A 23841-nucleotide genomic window follows, 5' to 3' on the forward strand; every position below is an offset into this window, starting at 1 on the left:
CAGCGGGCAGAAACTCCGCCAGAGGAGAAAAGAGCCGGGGGGCGACTGTCCGCCTCAGCGTTCCAGGAAGCCCCTCCGCGTGTCAGTGGGCGGGCACCCAGGCCCGAGGATGCGGGGCGGGGAGGCGGGTACCGGTGCCACTCCCGGCGGCCCTCGCCCGCCCCGCCAGGGGGAGCGTCGGCGCCCGACGGCGGCAGCGGGGCCTGGGCGGGCGGCGCAGGGCGGTGGCTCGGCTCGGCGGCTGCCCTCCCGCGTCCCCACCTCCTCCCCGCCCGCCCCCGGCGCGGCCCTGCCCGCCCCCTCCGCCCCCTCCCGCGGCGCCATGCGCAGACTCAGTTCCTGGAGAAAGATGGCGACAGCCGAGAAGCAGAAACACGACGGGCGGGTGAAGATCGGCCACTACATTCTGGGGGACACGCTGGGGGTCGGCACCTTCGGCAAAGTGAAGGGTGAGAATCCCCGGGATTGGGCTGGGCCCCAGGTGGGGAGCCGCAAGACTTCCGCTGTCCGCACCTCTTCATCCTCCCCCGCCCCCTACGTCCCTCCTCTCTGGGGCTGGGTAGCCCCGGTCCGGGCTCCTGCGGGAGCGCTTCCCGGTTGCTGCGGGGCTGCGGTTCCCTGGCCGGGTGGGGGTTGGGTGGGGACCAGTCGCCATGGCGACGGCGCCGCGGCCGGAGGGGCCAGTAGTTGCGAGGGGCGGGGTTGCGGAGGTGCAAACTTTCGCAGGTGGGGCAGGCGGGCGGCGACGCGCGCTCTGGGTTTTGGGAGGGGGCGTCGGGCGCGATCCTCGGGGAGGCGACCGACTGCGCGCCCGGGTTGTGCTCCCGTGGCTCAGGGCCAGCCCATCGCTCCTTGGCGGTCCTCGGCGTTGTCCGTGTTTCCGTCGTCTGTAGGAGGCTGTCGATTACCAGCCCCCGCTGTGGCCCGAGTGTGAAATGTGTTTCCGCAAAAATAAGGTTGCTTTTTGCGTAGCCTACATCATTTTCTTTTTAAAGGCCATCTCGTCGGAAAGGATCACTGGTTTTCTTCGGAGCAGTTAATGAATATAAACTGGTTCAGTATTTGCGATACATGGTTTACATTCTGAGTGAGACTTTCTTTGCCTTTAGTGTTTCTGAATTATCAGGAGTTTCTCTGTGCGAAACTTGGTTGTTAGTGCAGATGTTGATCTGCGCTATCTGCAGATGAGTGAATACTATGTGCACCTCCAGATAGTATTCATTACTTTACTAATACATTTCGCTTCCACTAATTTTCAAAGGATATTTGCATTTTAATAAACGATTTAAGTGCGTATCATTTGAACTTGTGTTTAAAGAAAGATGTACTGGGTGCATTGTACACCATTCGGGTGATGGGTACACTAAAATCCCAGACTTCATCACTATGCAGTTCATCTATGCAACCAAAAGCCACTTGGACCCCTAAAGCTATTGAAATTAAGTGAAAGAAAAGTGTGGACTCTTTCAAAAACAATATTCTGGAAGTAAGCTTGCTCTACAGTCCACCAATTTTTTTTTTTTTTTTTTTTTTTTTTTTTTTTTTTGAGACGGAGTTTCGCTCTTATCCAGGCTGGAGTTCAATGGCGCGATCTCGGCTCACCGCAACCTCCGCCTCCTGGGTTCAGGCAATTCTCCTGCCTCAGCCTCCTGAGTAGCTGGGATTACAGGCACGCGCCGCCATGCCCAGCTAATTTTTTTGTATTTTTAATAGAGACGGGGTTTCACCATGTTGACCAGGATGGTCTCGATCTCTTGACCTCGTGATCCACCCACCTCGGCCTCCCAAAGTGCTGGGGTTACAGGCTGGAGCCACCGTGCCCGGCCTACAGTCCACCAATTATGGCAAAAAACGTTTAATTGCAAGCTTTGCGAGGTATGACTCTTTTTCCCTTTAAAATATTTGACTTATTTATAAGGGATGTAGAGAAAGGAAGTTTGGAACTGATAAAAATGCTTCATGCATTGGCTTTGGATAAATAAGAGACTGATTTGCATATACTAAGTTCTTGGTAAATATTTGACTTGAAAGAAAAAAAGTTTGTGAAAGTCTGTATGGTAACTTAACCGAGACTTGCTCTCCCAGAGCTAAATAAACATTTTCTGATTTTGTCTAGGGTTGGAAGAGAAGAACCTTTCCTTCTCTTGCCATTTTCTGAGTCATAGAATTGGAAAATTGCTGTATATCCCACAGGGGAGCAACTGCCTGAATCTTCTTATGAAAATCGGCAAGGCCGACAATGTCAGGAGGAAGTGAGAAGCAAAATGCCAGAATCCAGTAATAACAGCTGTTAGGACAGGTCCATATAAGGCCAGTAAGATGTTTTGGTGCCCTAGAAGTTTTATTTTTGGCTGTGATATTTCTTGTTAGCAATTACAAACTGCTTTTTAGTTTACAAGTATTTGTTAAAAAAATGTTCATTTTGCCCCCACCCCTTCCCAGAGTTCGTACTGGATTAGGGTGTTTATTATTTCCCCTTATATAGACTTGAATGAAGCCAGGTCTGGTTTTTCTTTTCCCCCAAGACTGAGTCTTGCTGTGTCACTCAGGCTGGAGTGCCTTGTCGTAGTCTCGATCACTGCAATCTTCACCTCCTGGGTTCAAGCAATTCTCCTGCCTCAGACTCTGGAGTGGCTGGGACTACAGGCCCACACCACCACGCCCAGCTAATTTTTGTATTTTTAGTAGAGATGGGGTTTCATCATGTTGGCCAGGCTGGTCTCGAACTTCTGACCTTGTGATCTTATCCACCGTGGCCTCCCAAAGCGCTGGTATTACAGTTGTGAGCCACTGTGCCCGACCTGATCTATTTTATTTGTTAAGTGGTTTTTAGCATGGCAGGTAGTAAAGCAAGAAGAGATTTTTCATCCTCTCCATTTGATCTGTGATATGGTTGTTACATGAATGTCTCCAGTGACTTTGCCGATTCTTGACCTTCACTTCTCCACCCACATGTACTTCTTTTGGAGTACCATGTTCTGTTAGAGTCATCTAAACTCTCCAAATGTACAGAGGCCAATATTAGTCCAAGGATCATGGGTTTCATAGATATGTTTAGATTTGTTCATAATTGCATTTGTTGATGTTGATCAGAATTTTTAGCCTGTTCATTTTTAAGTTATATAACAGTTGGGATGCTTTTTGCCAAAAGTAATAGAAAACCCAGCTTAACCTAGTAAAGAACTTATCTGTGGTTCTCTCTTCAGAGCAAGGAAGGCCAACAAACCTTTTACGAGTCTTATTGTCTCATCCAGTTCCTCTGGCTAGAAATGCCATGTGCCAATTGGCTTATTGGTGTTCCTAAGCAGGAATTAGCAAGGTGGATGGCATTACCCTTGAAAGAATATGACCTACCCTTTGATGTGTCAGTGGGTGGGAGACATCTTTTTTTAAATTTTATTTTTAAAAATTTTCTGTAAGTGATTGGGGTACAGCTGGTATTTGGTTACTTGAGTAAGTTCTTTAGTGGCGATTTGTGAGATTTTGGTGCACCCATCACCTGAGCAATATACATTGCTCCATATTTGTAGTCTTTTATCCCTCGCTCCCCTCCTTCTCTTCCCCGCAAGTCTCCAAAGTCCATTGTATCATTCTTACGTCTTTGTGACCTCATTGCTTAGTTCCCACTTATCAGTGATGAGAACATACGATGTTGGTTTTCCATTCCCGGGTTACTTCACTTAGAATAATAGTCTCCAGTCTTACCCAGGTCACTCACTGCAAATGCTGTTAATTCATTCCTTTTTATGGCTGCATAGTATTCAGTTGTGCGTCTATATACCACAATTTCTTTATCCATACATTGATTGATGGGCATTTGGGTTGGTTCTATGATTTTGCAGTTATGAATTGTACTGCTATAAATACGCATGTGTATATTTGAAAGATACTTAATCTTTTTCAAATAACGACTTCTTTTCCCCTGGGTAGATACCCAGTAGTGGGATTACTGGATCAAATGGTAGTTCTACTTTTAGTTCTTTAAGGAATCTCCACACTGTTTTCTATAGTGGCTGTACTAGTTGACATTCCCACCAGCAGTGTAGAAGTGTTCCCTGTTCACCCTTTTCATCAAATGGTGCTGGGATAATTGGCTAGCCACATGTAGGAGAATGAAACTGGATCCTCATCTCTCACCTTATACAAAAATCTGCTCAAGATGGATTTAAGACTTAAACCTAAGAGCTGAAACTATAAAAATGCTAGATGATAACACTGGAAAAGCCCTTCTAGACATGGGCTTAGGCAAGGATTTCATGACTAAGAACCCAAAAGCAAATGTAGCAGCAACAAAAATTAATATCCCGGACCTAATTAAACTAAAGAGCTTTTGCATTGCAAAAGGAACAGTTAGCATAGTAGACAGACAACCCACAGAGTGGGAGAAAATCTTCCTTATCAGTATATCTGAAAAAGGATTAATATCCAGTATCTACAACTAACTCAAACAAATCAGTAAGAAAAAAACAGTGCCATCAAAAAGTGGGCTAAGGACATGAATAGACAGTTCTGAAAAGAAGATATACAAATGACTAACAAACATGCAAAATGCTCTGCATCATTAGTGATCAGGGAAATGCAAATCAAAACCTCAGTGCGATACTACCTCACTCCTGCAAGAATGGCTATAATAAAAAAAATTAAAAAAGCAGTAGATGTTAGTGTGGATGCGGTGAACAGGGACGACTTTTTTTTTGAGACAGAATTTCGTTTTGTCCCCAGGCTGTAGTGCAATGATGCCATCTCAGCTCACTGCAACCTCTGCCTCCTGGGTTCAAGTGATTCTCCTGCTTCAGCCTCCCTAGTAGCTGCGATTACAGACATGTGCCACCATGTCCTGCTAATTTTTGTATTTTTAGTAGAGATGGAGTTTCACCATGTTGGCCAGGCTGGTCATGAACTCCTGACCTTAGGTAATCTACCCACCTCAGCCTCCCAAAGTGCTGCGATTACAGGCGTGAGCCACCATGCCTGGCCGGGAGACATCTTCTAAGTATTTGCATAGTGTAGGGGGACAGGATAGATACCTACACATAAATGGGTATTGTTAGGAGAAAGGGGGACATGGGTACTCAATGAACAGGCAGAAATGGCCACTACAGTGATGATCATCAGTTGATAACAAACACAAACAGCCTTAATTATGCAAGAATTCTTGAAAATAATAGGGTTAGTCATATATTTAGACAATTTGGATTAAAGCGTTTAAAATTAGTTATACATATTTGTAAATTTTACATGAAAAGGGATCTAATAAAAGATATGATATTGATATGCAGAAAAAGTCCCAGTATGATATTCCATGCTTACAGACAATTTAATTTTGCAGGGAGAGTAGGCTGGAATTCCAGAGTGATTGTTTCCTGTTACAGGCTAAAAAATTTGTTGTTACTCAGTGGTAGCATTTTGAGAGGAAAGTTTACAGAAAACTAGGATTATTTTGTGATTATGCTTGAATCATCTTTATTGTTTCCAAGGTATCTTTTCTTTCCCCCCTCTGGTTACCAAGATGTTAGGCTTCATGCCCTTGTGGGCCTTCCCAAAAAAAGCATGGATGAGCAAAGAGTCATTGTACTAAAATGGCAGTTTTGTTAGTTTTTCTAGAGAAGATGATCTCTTTTGGTGGACTGGTTGTGTCTTTGGCAAATGAGTTGTTTATACATATAAACTGTTAAGTTGGTAAGTCTTTTCTTCTTTTTTATTTTTGAGATGGAGTTTTGCTCTTGTTTCCCAGGCTGGATTGCAATGGCATGATCTTGGCTCACTATACAATTACATTTGTAAAAATAAACACAAAAATAATGTTACTGTACTTTTTATGGATTCATACACATGTAGAAATATATAAGCATGTGGGAAACACAAACACCAAATTCAGGATAGTGGTTACTTCTGAGGACAGATGAAGGGTAAGGGAATCTGGGAGGAGTCATGCAGGGCTTGAGTTGTATCTGTAATGTTTTTACTTTTTTTTTTTTTTTTTTTTTTTGAGACGGAGTTTCACTCTTGTTACCTAGGCTGGAGTGCAATGGCGCGATCTCGGCTCACCGCAACCTCCGCCTCCTGGGTTCAGGCAATTCTCCTGCCTCAGCCTCCTGAGTAGCTGGGATTACAGGCACGCGCCACCATGCCCCGCTAATTTTTTGTATTTTTAGTAGAGACGGGGTTTCACCATGTTGACCAGGATGGTCTCGATCTCTTGACCTCGTGATCCACCCGCCTCGGCCTCCCAAAGTGCTGGGATTACAGGCTTGAGCCACTGCGCCCGGCCCGTATCTGTAATGTTTTATTGCTTAAGCTGATGGTGGCTCATGGGTGTTGGAAGGCCTTTGTTATGCTTGAAATGTTTTGTTTGCTTTCTTAAATTTCCATGTATAGCTTTTAAAGCTCACCCTTCCCCAGGATTAAGTTATTTCTTTAACACATTTTTATTCGTTCAAGTTTATAGTGGGAATGAAATGGTTAGGTGTCTAGAATAACTTCAGTAGATATTTCTGTCTTTGCTGCATCTCTATCCTATTAAAATCCTCTCTTTCAACATATGATCTTGTTTCACTTCAGGATTATATATCTAATTAGAAGACCATTTGTTACAATGTTATGCAGTTAGACAAAGTTCCCTTTCCATAGCAATAGCATGGTTGTTAACTAATACTTAGTTGACTAATCTGCTATTCTTGTGAGGGAGACATTGTGAATGCTGGTAACCTTTGCTCTGAGTAACATGCAAGTCTTTCATGGCCAAAATATCTGTGTTCCATTTCATTTAAAAGCAAAACCTTAGCACTGTTCTAAAACCTGACAGTCTAAAGTTTGAATTTTGAAAAAGGGGGGAAATCCCTTAGTCATGCATGTGCCTGACAAAGTCTGTTTACCACTTTCATTGACTTATTACGGAACAGCATTTAGTTTGGCTACAACTGAGTTTACTCAGTGGGGAGAATATTTAGCCTGGTTTTGAGAAAACAGTTTAGTTTCTGATACTGTGCCAAGGCTTTTGTTCCTCTCACTGCACAGTGATGGTGGGAGTATAGATAGGTCAAAAGACTTGAAGTCAGAAGACCTGTCCCAATTGATCACAATAGCTTTACTTCCACAGCTTACAGAATCTCTTAGCGCATCCGTTTCTTTATGTGTAAAAGGTAATACCTCCATCATAGGTTTATGCTCAAATGTGATAATATGAGTGTCTCCTAAGCTGTTAGATACTATGTTTTAAAAAGTATTATGCTACTGAAGGCTGGGTGTGTTGGCTCTCGCCTATAATCCCATCACTTTGGGAGGCTGAGGTGGGGATCAAGAGATCAAGACTGTCATGGCCAACATGGTGAAACCCTGTTACTACTTTTTAGTAGTACTTAAAAACAAAAAAAAATAGCTGGGTGTGGTGGTGGGCCTGTAGTCCCAGCTACTCGGGATGCTGACGCAGGAGAATCGCTTGAACTTGGGAGGCGGAGGTTGCAGTGAGCTGAGATTGTGCCACTATACTACAGCCTGGCGACACACTGAGCCTCTGTCTCAAAAAAAAAAAAAAAAAAAAAAAAAAAAAGTATTATGTTACTATGCTACTGAAATTTTAATATTGAGGTATGTTGGTAATTGGATTTAAGGCAAATATTTCTGTTCCTTTGAGTACGGAAAACATAACAGATTATAATATGATGGCCTTCAATTACCAAGATTTTGCTGAGACGAAAGAGGATGGGTAAGGTAGAGGGGATATTATTGCCTACGCTAAAAGAGAACGTTTTAGAGTCATCAGTGCTGGGACATTATTTCAGAATCTTAGAGGGAAACATTTGTATTAAATTAGGATCAGAAATAAGTTATACAACATTTAAGAGGTTTCTTTAGCATAGGATTTCTCAGAGCTTTAACGTGTTAATAAGCATAGTGAGTCTACAAAAGAACTCACTGTGCTTATTATTAACACATCAAGTAATAAATGTGGCTGGGAGCAGTGGCTCACATCTGTAATCTGAGCACTTTGGGCGGCCGAGTTGGGCAGATCAAAAGGTTAGGAGTTCGAGATCAATATGGTAAAACCCTGTGTCTGCTAAAAATACAAAAATTAACTGGGTGTGGTGGTGGGCGCCTGTAGCCCCAGCTACTCGGGAGGCTAAGGCAGAAGAATCACTTGAACCCAGGAGGCAGGGGTTGCAGTGAGCCGAGATTGTATTACTGCATTCCAGCCTGGGCAACAGAGTGAGACTCCATCTCAAAAAAAAAAAAAAAAAAAAAGCATACTTCCTACAGGATGGAAATATACATCCTTTCCCAGACTTAACTGATTATGGAATCTTTTTCTATGGAGAGTTTTCAGTTCGAGTATTTTGTAGAACATACTTTAGAAACTTTATTTTTTAACAGTTTTATCATTTTTCTAGCCTGTAGGAAATTAGAATCACCATGCAGAACATTGGAGAGGGGATTTAAGAGTTGAATCCTGATAGGCTAAGAAGGCTGGGATACAAATTCAAAAAGCAGAAAACCACAGGAGCTAGAACATTCTAGGCGGGGAGCAAAAAACCCCATCCAGCTAATAACTCCCACTACACCCAGCTAATTTTTGTATTTTTAGTAGAGACAAGGTTTCACCATGTTAGCCAGGATGGTCTTGATCTTTTGACCTCGTGGTTCACCCACCTTGGCCTCCCTAAGTGCTGGGATTACAGGTGTGAGTCACTGTGCCTGGCCAGGATTTTTTTTTCTGTTCTGTGAAGGATAACATTGGAATTTTGATAGCGATTGCATTGAACCTATAAATTGCTTGGGTAGTATGGATATTTTAGTAATATTAATTCTGCCAATCCATGAATATGCAATTTATTTCCATTTTTTTGTGTCATCTTCAGTTACTTTCATTAATGTTTTATAGTTTTCAGTATATGCATCTTTTACTTCCTTGGTTACATTTTTTTGGGTGCTATTGTAAATTAGGTTGTCCTTAATTTCTTTTTCAGACAGTTCATTTTTAGTGTGTAGGGACACTACTGATTTTTTTTGTTTTTTAAAAAAGTTTATAGTTTTGGGATACATATGCAGGATGTGTAAGTATTTTACATTGGTAAACATGTGCCATTGTGGTTTGCTACACTTATCAACCCATCACCTGGGTATTAACCCCTGCGTGTATTAGCTATTTATCCTGATGTGCTCTCTCACCACCCCGACAGGCCCCAGTGTGTGTTGTTCCCTCCCTGTGTCCATGTGTTCTCATTGTTCAGCTCCCACTTATAAGTGAGAACATGCAGTGGTTAGTTTTTTGTTCCTGTGTTACTTCGCTGAGGATAATGGCTTCTAGCTCTATTCATGTTGCTGCAGAGGACATGATCTTTTTCCTTTTTTTTTTTTTTTGAGATGGAGTCTCACTCTGTCACCTGGGCTGGAGTGCAGTGGTGCAGTCTTAACTCACTGCAACCTCTGCCTCCCATATTCAAGCGATTCTCCTGCCTCAGCCTCCCGAGTAGCTAGGATTACAGGTGCCTGCCACTATGCTCTGCTAATTTTTTGTATTTTCAATAGAGGTGGAATTTTGCCATGTTGGCCAGGCTGGTCTCAAACTGCTGATCTCATGATTCACCTGTCTTGGGCTCCCAAAGTGCTGGGATTACAGGTTCGAGCCACCGTGCCCAGTTGATCTTGTTCCTTGTTATGGCTGCATAGTATTCCATGGTGTATGTGTACCACATTTACTTTATCCAGACTCTTATTGATGAGCATTGAAACACTACTGATTTTTGAGTGTTGATTTTATACCCTGCAACTTTACTAAGTTCATATATCAATTCTGACAGTTTCTCGCTAGAATAGTTAGGATTGTCTATATTTAAGGTTGTGTTATCAGTAATGTGGCAGTTTTACCTTGTTTTCTGTTTGGATGCTTTTCATTTCTTATTCTTGTTTAGCTTCACTGGCTAGGAATCTACTGTTTCTAATAGAAGCGGTGCGAGTGGGCATCCTTGTCTTACTCCTGATCTTAGCGAAAACAACTTTTCACTGTTGAGCATGTTACCTGTAAGCTTGTCATATATAGCCTTTATTGCATTGAGGAACATTCCTTTTAATTTGTTGTGAATTTTTTTATCATGAAAGAATGTTGAATTTTGTCAAATGTTTTTTCTGCATCCTAAATAAAATGACCATATGGTTTTTGTTCTTCATTCTGTTAATATGGTTAATAATTTTTATTGATTTGTATATATTGAACCATCCTTGTATTCCAGGATTAAAATCCCACTTGATCACGGTGAATGATCTTTATAAATGAATGGTTGAATATGGTTTGTAAGTATTTTGTTGCCAGTGTTTGCATCTATGCTGTGATACTGGTCTGTAGTTTGCTTTTTTTTCCTTCTGATTATTGTATTATTGTTTTCTTTTAGTTTTCTTTTCTTGTGGCATCTTTGTCTGGATTTGGTATCAGGGTAATCATAAAATGAGTTTGGAAGTATTGTCATCTTTTCAGTGTTTTGAAGAGTTTGAGAAAGAGTGGTATTAGTTCTACTTTAAATATTTGGTAGAATTCAGCTGTGAAGCCATCTGGTTCTGGGCTTTTCTATGATGGGAAACTTTTTTTTTATAAAAAATTATTATTATTATTATTATTATTATGGGATGGAATCTTGCTCTGTTGCAAAGGCTGTAGTGCAGTGGCATGATCTCGGCTCACTGCAACCTCTGCCTCCTGAGTTCAAGCAATTCTCCTGCCTCAGGCTCCTGAGTAGCTGGGACTACAGGCATGCACCACCATGCCTGGCTAATTTTTGTATCTTTTAGTGTAGACGGGGTTTCACCATATTGGCCAGGCTGGTTTTGAACTCCTGATCTCAAGTGATTGGCCCTCCTTGGCCTCCCAAAGTGCTGGGATTACAGGTGTGAGCCATAATGCCTGTCCTATGATGGGAAACTTTTAATTACTGATTCAGTCTCTTTACTCACTATTGGTCTGTTCACATTTGCAATTTCTTTGTTACTCAGTATTTTTTTTTGGGGGGGGATGGAGTCTTGTTTTGTTGCCCAGGCTGGAGTGTAGTGTCACAATCCTGGTTAACTGCAACCTCCGATTTCTGGGTTTAAGTGATTCTCCTGCCTTAGCCTTCTGAGTAGCTGGGATTACATGTGTGTGCCACTACGCCTGGCTAATTTTTGTATTTTTAGTAGAGATGGGGTTTTGCCATGTCAGTCAGGCTGGTCTTGAGCTCCCAAGCTTAGGTGATCCACCTGCCTTGGCCTTTGAAAGTTCTGGGATTACAGGTGTGAGCCACTGTGCCTGGCCTGTTAGTTGGTCTTAGTAGGTTTTATGTTTCTAGGAATTTATTCATTTTTTTCTAAATGATCCAATTTGTTGGCATATAATTGTTCACAGTAGTAGTCTTTTATGACCCTTTGTATTTCTGTTATCAATTATAACATCTCCCCTTTCATTTCTGATTTTATGTATTTGATTCTTCTGTCTTTTTCTCTTAGTGTAGCTAAAGGTTTGTCAATTTTGTTTACCCTTTCAAAAAATCAACTTGGCTAATTTTGTATTTTTAGTAGAGATAGGGTTTCTCCATGTTGGTCAGGCTGGTCTTGAACTCCCAACCTCCGGTGATCTGCCCGCCTTGGCTTCCCAAAGTGCTGGGATTACAGATGTGGCCACTGTGTCTGGCCAGCTTTAACTATTTTTAATAGTTTTTTTTTTTTTTTTTGAGACGGAGTTTCGCTTTTGTTACCCAGGCTGGAGTGCAATGGCGCGATCTCGGCTCACCGCAACCTCCGCCTCCTGGGTTCAGGCAATTCTCCTGCCTCAGCCTCCTGAGTAGCTGGGATTACAGGCACGCGCCACCATGCTCAGCTAATTTTTTGCACCATTAGTAGAGACGGGGTTTCACCATGTTGACCAGGATGGTCTCGATCTCTTGACCTCGTGATCCACCCGCCTCGGCCTCCCAAAGTGCTGGGATTACAGGCTTGAGCCACCGCGCCCGGCGGTTTGACAGTATACAGTATACTTACTTTTTCCAGTGAGTTTTATACTTTCATAGGTTTTCCTGTTGCTCATTAGTGCCCTCTTTCTTCAGCTTAAAGAACTCTCTTTAGCATTTCTTTTCTTTTCCTTTTTTTTTTTTTTTTTTTTTTTTTGAGACAAAGTCTCTCTTTGTTGCCCAGGCTGCAGTGCAGTCATGTGATCTCAGCTCACTGCAACCTCTGCCTCCTATGTTCAAGCGATTCTCCCACCTCAGCTTCCTGAGTAGCTAGGATTACAGGCACGCGCCACTACTCCCAGCTAATTTATTTTGTATTTTTAGTAGATACAGGGTTTCACTATAATGGCCAGGCCAGTTTTGAACTCCTAATCTCAAGAGCTCTGCCTGCCTTGGCCTCCCAAAGTGCTGGGATTACAGGTTTGAGCCACCATGCTTGACCACTGTTTTTCATTCTGTATCTTTTTTCTTCCTCAAATTATATGATTTCCAGTGGCCTGTCTGCTGATTACTAATGGTTTCTTCTGCTTGATGTAACCTGCAGTTGAACCCCTTTATTGCATTTTTCAGTTCAATTGTACTATTTCTCAGCTCTTTGATTACTGTTTGGTACTTCTTTAGAAAATCTGCTCTTCAACTGATGAAATTACTACATCCGTTTCTAGGGTTATGGTAATAGTGCCACAAACTCAATGACTTACAGCAACAGAAAGTTATTCTTTCCCAGTATTGGAGTTCAGAAATTTGAAATTAAAGGAGCACCAGGGCCATGCTTCTTCTGAAGGCTCTAGCGGAGAATCTGTTTGTTGCCTCTTCCAGCTTCTTGTGGCTCCTTATGTTCTTGGCTTGTGGTAGCATAACTCCAGTCTCTGCCTCTGTCTTCACATGGCTGCATGCTCGCTCTCTGTCTCTCTCTCTCTGTGTGAGTGTGTGTGTGTGTGTGTGTGTGTGTGTGTGTGTGTGTGTGTTTTGTCTCCTCTTGTAAGGATACCAGGCATTAGATATAGTAAGATTTCATCTTCAAATCCTTCACTAACCATATCTGTAAAGATCCTATTTCCAGATAAGATAACAATCTGAGATTCTGGGTTGACATGGATTTTGTGGGGACATTATTCACTCCACTCCACTTGTTTTTGTATTTTATATACTTTAGTTTTCTGTTTTCTTTTTTAGTTTTTGAGTAACTTTTAAATTGGTTTGATAGAATGTATTAATTAAATGTCTGGAATTCCAAGATACTGAAATTGATAGGAGGCAGGTTTTCAGTAAACTGGATTTAGGAAAGAGGTTGTAGTAGCAGTACCTGGCACATAGTAGGTGCTGGTACTCTATTTCTTGAATGAATGAATTTGTAAGAACAAATGCATTACTGGAATAATTCTTACTAGGATGAGGAATTCAGTCTATTCAAAACTATATACATTAAGAATTTCTCTGATATATATAACTTCTGTTTATTTTTTATTAAAAGAATGTGTATTTTACATGTCTTTCTGAGGATTATCTTTTTTTTAAAAAAATATCATATTTCAATTACTGTGTTTGTAAAAAGCATAACTTTTTGAGTCTGACCTGGGCTGAAGTTTTAGCTTTTCCATTCACTAGCTGTGTAACTTTGGGCAAGTTATTTCATCTTTCTGTGACTCAATTTCCTGTCAAATGTTGCTAATAGTAACAAATCTTTCAGGTTGGTGAGGGTATGTCAGTATGTTTGGATACAAAGTGAGTATGTTGCAAATATTAACTAGTAAGTTGTATACCTTAATTATGTATTTTAAAGCAACTAGATTTATGTTGTAAAAAATTGTTTTCGTTAAAAAAACCCTGGTTTATTAAACGCACATCAAATTAAGCTGCTTTTTTCCTCTGTGTTCTTCTATGACCAAACAAGTGTTCCTGTAGTAGGTGAAATCACTGTCAAGGATTTATGTTATGTGTATATATGTCAAATAGTAATCTATTGAACATTAACCAAAGTCAGGAAATGAATTGAACTTTGGAAGGTAGAAATCTGAGGATCGGTGGTAATGGTGATGGGGTGGTGGAGCGGGTTGGAGGGATTGAAGCATATGAGAATGGGAGCTAGATACATTAAAATGACAGCTATTATTTACTTAATACTTAGGTACCTGGATAAAGGAATGTTAATGAATCTACATGGATAGGGAGCACCAATCAGAGCTGAGATAAAACTGGCTATCTGGCTGCATGCCTTGGCTAACGCCTATAATACCAACACTTTGGGAAGCCAGCGTGGGTGTATCATGAGGTAGGGCATTTGAGACCAGCCTGGCCAACATGGTGAAACCCTGTCTTTACTAAAAATGCAAAAAATTAGCCGGGTGTGGTGGCAGGTACTTGTAATCCCAGCTACTCCAGAAGCTGAGGCAGGAGAATCGTTTGAACCTAGGAAGCAGAGGTTGCAGTGAGCCAAGATGGCACCACTGCACTCCAGCCCTGGGGACAGTGCAATACGCTGTCTGAAAAACAACAACAAAAAACAACTGGCTATTCAGAGATTAAAACAAATAATTCAGGCTTATTAGATAAAGATGCGGGAACAGGTCTGGAAGCAGTGGAAAATAACCCTAAATAATAATAGCTACCATTTATTTATCATTCACTTCCTATGTGCCAGGCATTGTGGAAAGTGCTTTACAAACACTATTTCATGTATTTATTATAGTCACCCTTATGGAGCATGTGGTATTCTTATTTTACAGATGAGTAAATAGAAGGTGGAAGTTTTTGTTAACTTGCCCAAGTCAAACATCTAGTAAGTACCTTCAAACAGGAATAAAACCGAGGTCCGTGCAACTATAAAATCTACGCTTTGTGTACCTATTGCTTTCACATGTGCAACTGGAATTAGGGGTCCAACTCTATTCAACCCTACTCCCAAAAAAGGTGAATCTGCTAATACTTGTGATTGTTTTTTTCCCCCTTTGGAATTTTTTTTTTAACTGATAAAAATACAAAACAGCAAGTAAAATTCAAAAAGGATTACCGTGGAATAACTATTTTTATTTTAGCATATTATCATTTTTATATAAATTTTTTTATGTAGCTAAAAAATGTAAAATGCATATATAATTTATTTTTCATGTTTATAAGAAGACTTTCTATAGTTTTCCTATGAGAGTCTGTTAGGTTGGAATAACAGTGTATTAAACTGTTCTCTGATATTGGTCAGCCTTTTGTTCTTACATAATACACTGTAATGAACATATTTATGCACATTTTTTTGTCGGCTTTAAAATCAGATTCTTAGAAGGAAAACTACAGATTAAAAACAGTCAAGATCCTACATGTAATGTGTGTGTGTGTACGTGCTTGTGTGTATGAATTTGAATTATATCTTGACATTGCTGTCAGGGCACTGCCCCTCTTCCTGCCACTGTGATACAATCATATTTTTGTGATTTCTTCTATTACTTCAAAAGGGAAGAAGTTATACCAATGTACTTTAAAATAATTAATTTGTAATTTGATGAAATGCTTAAGTATTAGAAAAAAGTTTTATGGTATACCTTGATTGGTTATAGATTTTGTTCTGTTTATTATGCCTTCTTTTGGGTTGGGGGGCTTCTGTTATTTACAGGTGGATTAATATTCTGCTCCCTATTACTCGTGAGTTAAATTATACTCAATTCCCTTTTCTGTAGTTACACCTTCCCTCCTATTTTTGCTGATTTCTTGCTCATTTTTTGTTATGTGTTCTATAAAATTTCCCATCACATTATTTATTGCTACAATCTACTGTTTTCTAAATGATTTTAATTGTATTGTTGTAAAATTGTTCTTGTCATGCTCTAATTTCATACCACCTATGTTTTCTTACTACTCTGAAAATAGTTAATAAATTTTGCTAATACATTCTTGCATTTCATAGATGAGTTTAATGTCTATTCATTTTTGTTTTGTTCTTTTGTGTTAGAAGACGTTTTGCTTTTTCTTACTTTACTGTTATTTTTGTCATCATCACAGGCCAGGAAGATCCCATAGCCCAGGCTGCTTTTGGTCAATATTGTTTTCCCCAGCAGCATTAACTAGCATGTAGGAGATACTCAGTACATAATGCCAAAAGAATGAATTTGAGAGAATGCTTTGAATTCCTATTCCAGTTCCTTATTAAATGACAGAATACATGTCCAGAGTTTTTGATAAGCTCCATAGTTTTTCTTAAAGTTAATTGGGGTTGAAATTCAGTTGAGCAGGGTTTCATAGGAGATTGGTTGGTTTATGATGGTTTGGGAGTTCAGGCCCAAATGGATTCTGTCTTAGTATTCTTTATAAGTCTGAGTCCACTAGTATTGTCCAGTATTATGGCTATCTCCCAGTCCTGTTTCAGCTGAGCAGCAAAAAGTCTGTGCCAAGCCAGAGCAAGGAGATTCTTGGAGGATGTTGTTCTAAGAAAGAAGGTACTACCTGAAGCAAGCTTTAACAGTCAAGTTTGCTGCTCTTAACCATATCTAATTAGTACTGGAGATTGGACAAAGCCTTACTAGAAATTAGAACATGCTTCATTTCCACAGTTGATTTCAGCTGTGAATATAGTGTTGTTGTCTTCCTTCTTTTAGGCATTTCATACTATACCCTCATCCTCCTAATATAGTTCTATCATACTTTGAAAACAACCTATATTTGTTTTTTTCAGTATTGTGGCTGTGTAAATACTATTTGCTAAGTCAGTATCTATGACTATGTTTTCTTACAAAACTTTAATTTTTACTGGCGTTCATAAATTGTCTCATTTTTTTCGTTTGCTTAATTTATTTTACCTCAGGCTTAATTTCTCACACCTTCCAGTGTCTTTGTAAAATCTTTCTCAATATGATAGTGTATATTTCTAAACTTGTTAGATTATCTCCCCTCCTATCCCCAGAAATAACTCCCTTGGATTCTCTGTCACATTCTTTCTGGATTTGTTGCCTTCCACTTTGCTTCACCATTTTGAGATTCTCTTAGTTTTTCTCCTATATTGGATGCCTTCTTTGTTGTATTCCATGCCATCTTTCTTGAGTTTCTTCCTGATTTTGATGAAATGTATATTCTCTGGTAGGTTCCTGAAAAAGCTTACACAAAGGTTAAATTTTTGGAAATTTAGCCTCATGACTATCTAAATTCTACTGGTGCTGATCATAACTCTGAAAGACACATTCCCTAATGCCATAATCCCAATGTTGAGATACTGAAAGATAAAAAATCTCTAAAAACCAGAATCCCTAAATTCTAAAAATCTCATACATCTAAAATCCTGAAAATCACAATCATGAAAGATTAAAATCTTAAATGTTGAAATGCCATAAGCCAAAACCCGGGGAAGGGATTAGTGCATATCTGGTTGTATAAAAGATAGTTGCATCATTTTAGTTGCATCATGTTAGGTGGAACGATTGTCTTTTTATTGTATTAATTTGGAAATTAAGTATGGTTTAAGGAGTTGCATGTGGGTGCTGACTTGACGAAGGGTGGATTCGTGGATTTAATTTTAGGTGTCAACTTGATTGGATTAAGGAATACCTAGAAATCTGTAAAAGCATTATTTTGGGTTTGTCTGTGAGGAGATTAGTATTGAGTCTGAGTAGGTTATGTGGGGAAGATCTGCCTCAATGTTGGTGGCTACCATTGAGTCTGCTGGGGGCCCAGAGAGAATAAATTGCCTTTCTGGGAGCTGGAACGGACTTTTCTTCTGCTGTATTGGACATCAGATCTCCAGGCTTGCTTGAGGACATACACCAGCAGCCCCTTGGGTCCTGGGTTTTCAGCCTCAGACTGAGACCTGATTTGGCCTGCTTCTGAGGACTTTGGACTGAGCCAAGCTACTAGCATGCCAAGGTCTACAGCTTGAAAATGGCCTGTTGTGGAACTTCTCAGCCACTATAATTGCATGAGCCAATTCCCCTAATAAATCACTTCTTATGTATCTGTGGTGTGTGTGTGTGTGTGTGTGTATGTGTGTATCTATCTATCTATCTGCCTATCTATCTATCTATCTATCTATCTATCTATCTATCTTATTGGTTCTGTCTCTCTGGAGAATGCTGACTAATACAGGTTTGGTACTAAGAAAGCCAAATCTCATTCCTTCTTACTGTATTCCTTAAAGCACAATAGAAGAGAACTGTGAAATTGTTCCGTTGCAAAAAGGTTGTGATAAATTAAGTATACCAGGCTACTTAATGATGAAAGAGAAAAGTTTAAAAGCTAATGATTATTGGCATTATGAAAACAGAAAATCACTTAATTGCAACGGCCAAGCAATAGCTAGACTTCCAAATGGTCAGCATATGTTTATAAAATTTTTAGACTACAACCACTCTCTAAACACAAGTGAATATTTTGAAGATCACAGAAGTGAATATGTAGGTGAAAAATATAAGAAATCTCCCCTGTCAAATTTTCAGTCTTTCAATCAGGTATGACTTCTGCCCTTTCACACACAGTACCATTTGCATCATTTCTAATACTGCAGGTATAAATTCTGTAAAGGCTTTTAGAGAATTCTAACTCATTTTATGCATTTTTTTGAGTATTTGACTCCATAAAAGTGTATTATCACAATGTGAATTAATGTGTAGGCATTGTGAATATACATAAAAATGTTGAAACTTGCTCAGTAAATGAAGAGATGTCCTTTTTGTTCATCTGTATATGTGAAAAATAAAAATTTCTCAGGATCTTGGCTCTTTGGGTGACTCTTGCAGTTTTTGTGCAAGTGCTAGTAACCCATTGCAGCATTTGATTGATCTTGTCAGAAGATTCTGGTTGTCTGGTATTTCAGATGAGCGCAGTTACGAATCTGGGTGCATCTAATTACCAACCAGAGTGATATGTGTTTATGTATTTTGCTTTTTAATCTATGTCTTCATGAATACAGTTTATCTGTTCCTGTTATACGTATGCAACTGTTGTTAGTACATCTGAGTGTTTATGCTTGCAAAAGTATGTTATTAGTGCCTATTTTATTGTGTGAAGGGGTCTGTTAACTGTTCTGTTGTGTTTTTATGTTTCTCAAATAAATCTTTTAAAAATGGAAATAGGCCGGGCATGGTGGCTCACAGCTGTAATCCAAGCACTTTGGAGACCAAGGTGGGCGGATCACCTGAGGTCGGGAGTTCAAGACCAGCCTGAACAACATGATAAAACCCCGTCTTTAAAAAAAAAAAATGGAAATAAATGTCTTTTAGAAAACTTTTTAAAAATTATTTTTTCCAGAATCCTATTTTTAGGTTTTTGTTATTTTGGGATTGTGATTTTTGGAATTTTAGATTTTAGGGATTTTGATCTTTTGAAATTTCAACATTTGGGTTTATGGCATTTGGGATTGTGTCTTTTGGGATTATGGCCTAAACCCAAATTCTGTCACCTCTGACTGTCTGGTGATAGTGTTTAAAATGGAAAGATAAAATGACTTGATTTTTTATTTTTATTTTTAATTGCAATTTAAAAAAATAGAGGCTGGGCATAGTGGCTCACAGTTGTAATCCTAGCACTTTGGGAATTTGAACCTGGTGGATTGCTTGAAGAGGAGTTTGAGACTATCCTGAGCAATGTGGTGAAACCTCATTTCTACAAAAAATGCAAAAAAATTTGCTGGGTGTGGTGGGGGCCTGACCATAGTCCCAGGTGCTTGGGAGGCTGAGATGGCCCTGGGTGATACAGTGACATCCTGTCTCAGAAAAAAAAAAAAAAAAAAAAAAAAAAAAAAAATTAAAAAATAGAGAAACCAGCCGGGCGCGGTGGCTCAAGCTTGTAATCCCAGCACTTTGGGAGGCTGAGGCGGGTGGATCACGAGGTCAAGAGATCGAGACCATCCTGGTCAACACGGTGAAACCCCGTCTCTACTAAAAATACAAAAAATTAGCTGGGCATGGTGGCGTGTGCCTGTAATCCCAGCTACTCAGGAGGCTGAGGCAGGAGAATTGCCTGAACCCAGGAGGCGGAGGTTGCGGTGAGCCGAGATCGTGCCATTGCACTCCAGCCTGGGTAACAAGAGCGAAACTCCGTCTCAAAAAAAAAAAAAAAAAAAAAAATAGAGAAACCAAAAAAACTAGAAACCACATGCACATGAACCAGAATTTAAAAGATATAAGAGGTTATGGATGGGGAAATGTGTCTATGGCGTGAGAGAATCTTTTTTTTTTTTTTTTTTTTTTTAGACGGAGTTTCGCTCTTGTTACCCAGGCTGGAGTGCAATGGCGCAATCTCGGCTCACCGCAACCTCCGCCTCCTGGGTTCAGGCAATTCTCCTGCCTCAGCCTCCTGAGTAGCTGGGATTACAGGCATGCGCCACCATGCCCAGCTACTTTTTTGTATTTTTAGTAGAGACGGGGTTTCACCGTGTTGACCAGGATGGTCTCGATTTCTTGACCTCGTGATCCACCTGCCTCGGCCTCCCAAAGTGCTGGGATTACAGGCTTGAGCCACCGCGCCCGGCCAAGAGAATCTTTTGGAATGATGGAAAGGTTCTGTATCTGACTATATTATACTGGTTGCACCAATTTCCATATGTTTTAAAATCCATAGAAATGATACTGAAATAAAAATTTCAGTCTATATGTCTGGCACTTTAAAAGGTGAAAACTTAAAAGAATTTGAAAGTTCAGAAAGGTCTGCAGCAAAAAAGAAGTCTCCTTTCTTGGTTGCTTGCTTTAGTCTTCTAGCTTTCTTTTCTGGAAGAAACCACTGTTACCAATTTCTTATGTATTCTCTTATGTAATCACTCTTAAACATCTGAACATTTAAGGGGGTGAATCCAGCAAAAGAGAAAAGAACTTACATTTGCTTAGCTATTTTCTGAGAATGCTAAATAACTACTCTTAGAATATGTCTAAATATATTATTACTTTTATTTTTTTGAGACAGTCTCAGTCATTGCCTGGTGGTGCGATTTGGGCTCACTGCAACCTCTGCCTCCCGGGTTGAAGTGATTCTCCTGCCTCACTTCCCAAGTAGCTGGGATTACTGGCATTTTTTTTTTTTAACTTTTTTTTTTTTTTGTGACAGAGCCTCAATCATCACCCAGGCTGGAGTGCAGTGGTGCAATCTGGGCTTACTGCAGCCTCTGCCTCCTGGGTTCAGGTTCTCCTGCCTTGTCTCCCAAGTAGTTGGGAATACAGGCAGCTAATTTTTGTAATTTTTAGTAGAGATGGGGTTTTGACATGTTGGCCAGCTCTGGATTTGAACTCCTGACCTCAAGTAATCCACCACCTGGGCCTCCCAAAGTGCTGGGATTACAGGTGTGAGCCACCGTATCCGGCCAGAATATGTGTAAATATATTATTAATCATACTTAGTACTAATTTATTAAAATTACTTCCTTTACAGTTGGCAAACATGAATTAACTGGGCATAAAGTGGCTGTGAAGATACTCAATCGACAGAAGATTCGGAGCCTTGATGTGGTGGGAAAAATCCGCAGAGAAATTCAGAACCTCAAGCTTTTCAGGCATCCTCATATAATTAAACTGTAAGCTCTGTTTATATTAAATGTAGACCAGTCATCTTTTCATCTTTTTTGTTGACCTACTTAATGTGACAAGCAAGACAAATGACTGACATTTTTTTTTGTTTCATGAGGGTTTTGAAAAGTTTCTTCCTAGGCCGCGTGCAGTGGCTCATGCCTGCAATCCCAGCATTTTGGGAGGCCGAGGTGGGCAGATCACCTGGGGTCAGGAGTTCGAGATTAGCCTGGCCAACATGGTGAAACCCCATCTCTACTAAAAATATAAAAATTAGCTGTGTATGGTGGTGGGCACCTGTAATCCCAGCTGCTCAGGAGGCTGAGGCAGGAGAATTGCTTGAACCTGGGAGGTAGAGGTTGCAGTGAGCTGAGATCACGCCTTTGCACTCCAGCCTGGGCAACAAGAGCAAAACTCTGTCTCAAAAAAAACCAAAGTTTCTTCCTTTGCATGTATTCTTCTAACCCTCCTGATCATCATTTAATCCTGTATTCATGTTTTGCCCTTGTGCTTATCAGCTATTATCTTCTCATTCTTTCCTGTCTTCTGGAAAGATGCCCTTTTGATAATAATGTTTGGCGCCCCATTACTGTAAAATCAACAATGATCTGCTAGTAAAAACTCTTGACCTCCAAATGCCCACATCATGCAGTTAGCCTCACTAGCGAGAATGCAGTAGAAAGGGTTTTTCCCTGTCCTGCTTATACCTGACCATACAGATAACAGAATTTTAGGAATCTAATATTTCAAAAGAGCAGTAACCTTACTGTTGTTTTATAGTTGTCGGTTGTAGAGTCTATAAATAACATATTTCCTGCTCAGCTTCTGCTTTGTTATGCAGGCAATAATTTAAAGCTGCTGAACTGGCTGACTCAAATTTGTTTCACTCTCACCTCTTCTCATTTGTTGAGGTTCTACAGTTTTAAATACTATCGATATGCTTACCACTCCTAAATGTACATCTCTTGCTTTAAGATCTCTTCTTACTCCAGACTCAAAAAGCTCACTACTGACTTTACATTTCCATTTGGGTGTCCGCAAGGCATTTAAAACTCCACTGGGCCCAAAATGAACTATTACTCTTCCAAACCTGCTCTTCCCACAGTTTTCACCATCTCAGCTAACAGCCAGTTTACCCAGGGCCAAAACTTAGGAACCTTTTTTAACTTCCCTGTTTCTTTCACATCTCTTCCTTCAAAATCAAGCTAGCATGTGACTGCTTCTCAGTTCCTTTATCACTGTCAACCTAGTCTCAGCCACCTTCATCTGTCTTATGAAATCCTGAAGTAACCTCCTATATCTACCTTTACTGTCGACAGTTAATTCTTTACACTGCTGCCATAGTTTTCCTTTTAATAGGCCAGATCACATGACTGCTTAAAATATACAATAGCTTTTTTCTTTTTTTTTCCTTAATTTTTTTCTTTTTAGCCCCTTTCTGAGACAACGATAGCTTTTTTCATCTTCCTTAGAGTAAAAGCCAAAGCCTTATCATGGCTTATAAAATTCTGTGTCCTCTGGCCTGCAGTTAACACCTCTGATTCTACATGCTATTTTTCTCTCCCAGCTTACTCCGCTGTGCCCTTACTATTCCTCGAACATGCAAGCAGGCTTCTACCTGGGGACATTTGTAGCTACTGTTCTCTCCCCCTGGTTCACCTTCCTCCTAGATAATGGAATAATTTGTTTCCATTCTTCTTTTAGGATCAGCTCAAATGTTACTTTATTAGAAGGCTTCCTTGAGCACTCTGTATAAAAAACATTCCCCTTAGTTTGCTTTATTTTTCTTCATAGCATGTTGTACCACCTGAGATACTACTAATTTATTTAGTGTCTGTTTCCTGGCTTCTGGAACATGAACTCCATGAGAGCAGTTTTTTTCTCTGCAGTTTTCCTAGCTCCTAGCATGGTACCTGGTATACTATAGGTGTTTAGTAAATATTTTTTGAATGAATGAATATACTTGTTTTAATATTCGTAGATAATTTTTTCTCTCACCAGGTACCAGGTCATCAGTACACCATCTGATATTTTCATGGTGATGGAATATGTCTCAGGAGGAGAGCTATTTGATTATATCTGTAAGAATGGAAGGGTAAGCTGTTCCGATTTAATTCTGTATGTATTTTGTAACTCTCCTTTATCCTTTACTAGCATCAAAATGTCAGCAAGCAATTTTAAGAGGTCTATTTAATAACCAGTTCCCTTAGTCATATATTTGTTTAGAATCATAAGCCATTTAGAACTAGAAAGGATCTTAAAGGTTACCTCAGCCTGTTTATGCAGCTATGGATACTGAGCCTCATGGTTTGTGTGTTTGCTCATGGTAACGTGATTTATTAATGACAGAATTGGCTTGAGATCCCAGAACTCATAATCCTCAGACTTATGCTTCCAGGGTATAC

The 23841-nt window shown here is 40.1% G+C and overlaps 1 protein-coding gene across 4 annotated transcripts in view; it reads left to right on the forward strand.

The window, feature by feature from the left end:
• The first annotated feature begins 285 nt into the window (after positions 1-285).
• Positions 286-23841, forward strand: part of PRKAA1 (protein kinase AMP-activated catalytic subunit alpha 1) — a 40386-nt gene continuing 16830 nt past the window's right edge. For 2 of the 4 annotated variants that reach the window (XM_010336649.3, XM_003925900.4), the window contains exons 1-3: positions 286-449; positions 21303-21444; positions 23438-23531. In XM_010336649.3, coding sequence (XP_010334951.2) covers positions 323-449; positions 21303-21444; positions 23438-23531 — 363 coding nt within the window. In that variant the 5' untranslated portion in view covers positions 286-322. The other 2 variants (XM_074386361.1, XM_039467819.2) reach the window with 2 other exon arrangements.

Source organism: Saimiri boliviensis, chromosome 1, assembly GCF_048565385.1.
Source record: "Saimiri boliviensis isolate mSaiBol1 chromosome 1, mSaiBol1.pri, whole genome shotgun sequence".
Taxonomy (NCBI): Eukaryota; Metazoa; Chordata; class Mammalia; order Primates; family Cebidae; genus Saimiri; species Saimiri boliviensis.